Source organism: Silurus aristotelis (genome assembly GCF_946808225.1).
Source record: "Silurus aristotelis genome assembly, chromosome: 9".
Taxonomy (NCBI): Eukaryota; Metazoa; Chordata; class Actinopteri; order Siluriformes; family Siluridae; genus Silurus; species Silurus aristotelis.
In genome coordinates, this window is record NC_139582.1 from 31136961 (window position 1) to 31144460 (window position 7500).

At 44.9% G+C, this 7500-nt stretch overlaps 1 protein-coding gene across 1 annotated transcript in view; it reads left to right on the forward strand.

The window, feature by feature from the left end:
- LOC310731639 (low-density lipoprotein receptor-related protein 1B-like) overlaps positions 1-7500 on the forward strand; it is a 192181-nt gene that overhangs the window by 144271 nt on the left and 40410 nt on the right. Inside the window, 6 exon segments of the mRNA XM_083551296.1 lie at positions 3112-3231; positions 3607-3735; positions 4800-4922; positions 5707-5847; positions 5986-6080; positions 6082-6174. Coding sequence (XP_083407422.1) covers positions 3112-3231; positions 3607-3735; positions 4800-4922; positions 5707-5847; positions 5986-6080; positions 6082-6174 — 701 coding nt within the window.

Sequence of the window (7500 nt, forward strand, 5' to 3'; positions counted from 1 at the left end):
CCTCACACACTCCTTACATTCTCCTCACACTCTCCTCACACACTCCTCACACACTCCTCACACACTCCTCACACACTCCTCACACACTTTTCACACACTCCTCACACACTCCTAGCACACTCTTAGCACACTCCACACAATCTCCTCACACACTCCTCACATTCTCCTCACATACTCCTCACACACTCCTTACATTCTCCTCACACACTCCTCACATTCTCCTCACACACTCCTCACACACTCCTTACACACTCCTTACACACTCCTCACACTTTTCTCACACACTCCCCACACACTCCTCACACACTTCTAGCACACTCTCAGCACACTCTACACACTCCTCACACACTCCTCACACACTCCTCACACACTCCTCGCACACTCTCAGCACACTCTCAGCACACTCTCAGCACACTCCTCACACACTCCTCACACACTCCTCGCACACTCCTCGCACTCTCCTCACATTCACCTCACACTCTCCTCACACACTCCTCACACACTTCTAGCACACTTCTAGCACACTCTCAGCACACTCTCAGCACACTCCACACACTCCTCACACACTCCTCACACACTCCTAGCACACTCCTCACACACTCCTCACACTCTCCTCGAACACTCCTAGCACACTCCCACACACTCCTCACATTCTCCTTACCCACTCCTCACATTCTCCTCACACACTCCCCACTTTGTCCTTGCACTCTCCTTACACCCTTATCACACTTTCCTTACACATTCCTCACATACTTCTCACACTTTCCCCTCACACTTCTTACACTCTCCCTCTTTTTTTCCCTTTCTCCCTATTTGCCTCTCTCTCTGTGACCTTGCTTTCTATTTTTAAATCACTAAATCACTCAGCTGAGTAGTGAGCAAACTCACCTCCTGTGTGTGTGTGTGTGTGTGTGTGTGTGTGTGTGTGTGTGTGTGTGTGTGTGTGTGTGTGTGTGTGTGTGTATGAGAGAGTTAGAATGCTGTTCACATTAATTATAACTATGTTGATAATTTTGTTTGGTGCTTGTAAACACATTCAACAACATTAAAATAAACAGAAAAATAAATGAACAAAATCCACTGGAATGAATATAAATTAAAGACTCTTCTCATCACAGCCTTTCTATTTAACACACACACACACACACACACACACACACACACACACACACACACACACACACACACACACAACACACACACATTATTATTATTATAGCTTTATCTATTTATTGAAACATGACTCGATTGTGTGTGTTTGCTTTCACACCGCACTTCACCCCAAAGCGTTAAGAGTAGGTGGGAGTGATAAGGGGCGGGGCTTCAGATATAATGTGGGTGCGAGCGCAGAGGAAATCACTTAATTCAGGGGGGTGTAAAATTTGTGTAAAAACCCGAAACACACGTTAATGGTTCTGAGTTAAATCACTTTTTCACTTGGACTTGTTTTGACGCTCTGAGACCTCTGCTGGACTCGTGTCTGGAGAAACAAAGTGAGACCTGGAGGATCCTGATTCGGTTCTCCTGCTCTGAATATATCCAGGTGTTTTTTTTTATTCTGTCCTGAACCAATCAAACTCTTAATCCCATCATTATGACTCCAGTCTACAGAGATCATCAGTATTCTAGAGAAGTGCAGTAGATCACACACAGGATCTCATACAGTCACAATGAACATCATCACTAAACCAACACACACACACACACACACACACACACACACACACACACACACACACACACACACACACAGACACATCATCTCCAGCAGAAGCAGCGTGTTCACCTCATCACACACACACACCACACACACACACACACACACACACACAATTCAACATGGCTCCTTTCACTGGAGCCACAACTGCACCTCCACATACATCATCTCCAGCAGAAACACACACACACACACACACACACACACACACACACACACACACACACACACACACAATTCAACACGTCTCCTTTCACTGGAGCCACAACTGCACCTCCACATACATCTACTTCAATACACTTCAATATTTGCAGCTGTATCATACAAATAAATAGTTTAAAAATCATATATTGTGATTTCTGGATATTTTTTTTTAGATTATGTCTCTCAAAGTGGACATGTACCTACGATGACAATTTCAGACCCCTCCATGATTTCTAAGTGGGAGAACTTGCAAAATAGCAGTGTTCAAATATTTATTTTCCTCACTGTATGTATATATATATATATATATATATATTTTATATATAGTGCAGATATATAAAATAGTGCAGATCTATGTAAGGCACAATGTGTGTAGAAAAAGTGGATTATAAAAAATACAATATGTATATTTGTACAGACGTTATATACAGTGTTAATCCAGTGTTTATCCAGTGTTTATCCAGTGATCTAGCAGTGTAGTGTAGAGTTCACTAGGGTGATGGTGGAGGGGAAAAAGCTGGCCCTGAACCTGCTGGTTCTGGTGTGTATGTTCCTGTATCTCCTTCTTGATGGAAGGCGGTTAAAAAATTTGTGACTGGGATGTGAAGAGTCCTTGATGATGCTGTGAGCTCTACACAGACATCTGTTGTGGTGAAGGTGCTCAGTGGCAGGTAGTTGGGTGCCAGTGATGCGTTGGGCGATTTTGACCAGCCTTTGCAGGGCTTTGTGTTCACACACAGTGGAGCCTCCATACCATACAGTGATGAAGTTGGTCAGGATGCTCTCAATAATGCAGCGGTAAAAACTTGTTAGACTCTCTGGGAACAGATGAGCTTTCTTACGACTCCTCAAGAACTACGGGCGTTGTTGTGCCTTCTTAACCAGAACTGGTTTGTGAACTGATCGATGTTGTTGCTGATCTGGCCTACCACTGTGGTGTCATCTGCATACGTGATGAAGATGTTGGAGTTATACAGAGGAGCCACAGTCATGGGTGAACAGGGAGTAGAGTAGTGGGCTCAGACCACAGTCCTGTGGGATACCAGTGTTCAGAATGAGGGTGGAGGATACCTGTTTGCTCAGACTGAGGTCTGCTGTTATTGTTATAATGTTGTTTTGTTCTACTTATTTGTATATTTGAGTCATTTGAACTTGTAATAATGAATCTGTGTGTGTGTTTGTGTTTGTAGATTTCTCGTGTGCGAGTGATCAGTTTTCCTGCTCCCTGAGCAGATGTGTGTCTCGTCAGTGGCTGTGTGACGGAGAGGATGACTGCGGCGACAGTGCCGATGAAAACCCTCAGCTCTGTGGTACTTTCCTTATTTAGCTCATTATTCTGTGTGTGTGTGTGTGTGTGTGTGTGTGTGTGTGTGTGTGTGTGTGTGTGTGTCTGTGATTGGTGTCTGATTTGTCAGAGGAACTAAATCAGTCTTAAAGAGGCTGCAATTGGGTTTATTTAGTTTTTATTTACTATTTGATTGTTTTTGTGGATTTACAGCCCAACATTAAAGAGTGAACACGAGCTGATTGTCATCATGAGCGAGTACTACCCCGGGGGTGGGTGAGAGGGTGGGTGAGGAGGTGGGTGAGATTAGAAAGTGAGTCAGTCACTTGGGGAGTCAGGGAATAAAAGGAATCTAAAAGCCCCTTGCCCCCTTTTTCTCTTACCCCTTTGTCCCCTGTAGGCTTGGTGTCATGTGCCCCTGAGGCGTTCCGCTGCCTCGAGTCGTACGTGTGTGTGTCGAGACGATGGGTGTGTGATGGAGAGAGAGACTGTCCGGATGGTAGTGATGAACTTGCAACAGCCGGATGTGGTAAAGCGCCAAACACTCTAACACTAACACACACACACACACACACACTCTCACGCTAACACACACTCACACTAACACTAACACTCACACACACACACACACACACACACACACACACACACACACACACACACACACACACACACACACACACTCACATTCACACTAACACACACTTTCACTCTCACACTAACACACACTCACACTAACACTAACACTCACACACACACAGACACACACACACACACACACTCTCACGCTAACACACACTCACACTAACACTAACACTCACACACACACACACACACACACACACACACACACACACACACACACACACACACACACACACTCACATTCACACTAACACACACTTTCACTCTCACACTAACACACACACAGACACACACACACACACACACACTCTCACGCTAACACACACTCACACTAACACTAACACTCACACACACACACACACACACACACACACACACACACACACACTCACATTCACACTAACACACACTTTCACTCTCACACTAACACACACACACATGAATACACATAGTCACACTAACACACACACACTTACTTTCTCACACTAACACACACTCACACACAAACACACACACAAACACACACTAACACATTCACACTAACACACACACACACTTACACTCTCACGCTAACACACACTCACACTAACACTCACACATACACACACACACACACACACACACACTCACACTAACACACACACTTACTCTCACACTAACACACACACACACACACACTCACACTAATACACATAGTCACAATAACACACACACACACTCACACAAACACACACACACTTACAGAGTCACACTTACAGAGTTACTCACACTAACACATACTCACACTAACACTCACACTCTCACACTAATAAAAAAACACACACACACACACACACACACACACACACACACACACACACACACACACACACTCACACTAACACTCACGCTAACACTCACACTCTTACACTTTTTTTGTCTCTGTCTCTGTCTCTCTCTGTCTCTCAGCTCTGAATCTCTCGTGTTCTGAGGAGGCATTTGGGTGCAGTAATGGTGATTGCATTCCACAGAGGTTTGTATGTGACCGTGATGATGACTGTGGTGACGGATCTGATGAATCACTCCAGTGCAGTGAGTATCAATACTCACCTCTTATTTCATTCTCACTCTGTCTCTTCCTCTATCTCTCTCTGTGTCTCCATGTGTCTCCTTCTCTCTCTCTGAGTCTTCACCTGTCTCTCTGTGTCTCCCTCCTTTTTTCTGTCTTCACCTGTCTCTCTGTGTCTGTCTCTCTGTGTCTCCCTCTGCTTTACTGTGTCTTCACCTGTCTCTCTGTGTCTCCCTCTGTTTTTCTGTCTCAACCTGTCTCTCTGTGTCTTTCTCTGCTTTACTGTGTCTCCACCTGTCTCTCTGTGTCTCCCTCTGTTTTTCTGTCTCAACCTGTCTCTCTGTGTCTCCCTCTGCTTTACTGTGTCTTCACCTGTCTCTCTGTGTCTCCCTCTGTTTTTCTGTCTCAACCTGTCTCTCTGTGTCTTTCTCTGCTTTACTGTGTCTCCACCTGTCTCTCTGTGTCTCCCTCTGTTTTTCTGTCTCCATCTGTCTCTCTGTGTCTCCCTCTGCCTTTCTGAGAGAGAGCGTCAGTAGTCACAAACCACATCTGTAGTAAACTGCACAGCCTCACATCTATTCATGTGGATTTCAGCATTTTTTTATTCCACAACGACTGCCAGAGGAGAAGAAATTTATTTATTTACAAACACATTAACAAGAAAAGCTGGACATGGTGATGAAACGTTACCAAAACAGTTCAAACCAGATATGAGGATTTTTACGTAGGGGAAGTCACTGGCAGTCTGAGTCGTGTTGTAACTCTAAGTAAAGAAACACGAAATAGGATTCCTCTTTATTCTTGTAGAATATCCTGCCTGTGGGAAGGCGGAGTTTCAGTGCTCAGATGGGCGGTGCTTGCCCAGCGTCCAATGGGAGTGCGACGGATTCCATGACTGTCTCGACCAATCGGATGAAGCGCCACTGAACCCCAAGTGTTCGGCTGCAGGCAAGGCTTGTTTGAATGATTGATTGAAGTCCAGATGTGGGAGGAAACCCTGCAGGAACGTTGTACTTATGATGTGTGATGTCTGGTCTGACCTTCTGCAGATAAACGTGTGTATGTTTGTGTTTTGCTGTGATTTAGAAAGTTTGTGCAACGGCTCATTTTTCATGTGCGCTAATGGCCGCTGCGTGCCGCTGCTGAGCGTGTGCGATCTCCACGACGACTGCGGAGACCAATGCAGACGAGAGGAACTGCAACATAAACGAGTGTTTGAACAGACGAGTCAATCAGTGCACACAGGACTGTTACGACCTGCCTGTGGGCTACAAGGTGTGTGTGTGCGTGTGTGTGTGTGTGTGTGTGTGTGTGTGTGTGTGTGTGTGTGTGTGTGTGTGTGTGTGGTTTCTCATGCTGTAGATCAGGGGTTTTCAACTGGTTCTGTGCCAGGGACCACCATTCTGACTAAGAAGTAATCCGCGGCCCACTATTGTGTGTGTGTGTGTGTGTGTGTGTGTGTGTGTGTGTGTGTTAGTGTGTGTGTGTGTGTGTGTGTGTGTGTGTTAGTGTGTGTGACCACATGCAATGCCGCTGCGGACCACCAGGTTGAAAAGCCACCGGTTGAAAACCCCTGCTGTAGATGATGATTGATGGTTTCTCATGATGTAGATGATGTGTGATGGTTTCTCATGATGTAGATGATGTGTGATGGTTTCTTATGGTGTAGATGATGAGTGATGGTTTCTCATGATGTAGATGATGTGTGATGGTTTCTCATGATGTAGATGATGTGTGATGGTTTCTTATGGTGTAGATGATGAGTGATGGTTTCTCATGATGTAGATGATAAGTGATGGTTTCTCATGATGTAGATGATGAATGATGGTTTCTCATGATGTAGATGATGTGTGATGGTTTCTTATGGTGTAGATGATGAGTGATGGTTTCTCATGATGTAGTTGAGGAGAAATCAGTTTTTCTTCAGATGTGTTTAAGTTGAGTGTGTGCTCTGCATTGGTCTTATCCCTGATACCATCACTAATGATAAAGCAGAGCGACGAGCAGCGATGTCAGGAAATGGCACACCATCTGACAACACACACACACACACACACACACACACACACACAGGAGAAGGCTTGGCAGGTAGGACAGGTTGGCACATGTTACTGTAAAGTGCTGCTGCGATGTGACATTTTTGGCAGGAACACACACACCGCCTCGCTTCACATCATCTCCTACCCTCAGACCTGCTACAAGTTCACCCCGAAACTGCCAGGAGTTCTAATCAACTTTGACCTTTTTTTCACAGTGAGGAGCACGAGGAGACATTTAGTCCTGATTTTATTCTACATTCCATTTTTCAGAGCAGCTGCTTCACTTTCTTTCTTGTGTTTAGATGTTGTTTTTTTCAGGTTTGATTAGGTGTTAACTCTCTCCTATTTACACAGAGCACTGTCATTCTGCACCTCCTGCTGCCTTCCGAATTCAATTTTCAAACCAACACCTAAACCACACACACACACACACACACACACACACACACACACACACACACACACACACACACACACACACTGGTATGCTTTTCGTTTGCATGCTCATTAAGGTGGCTATGAAACAGCTGTGAAATAGGCAGTATAGTGAATCGGACGTGTG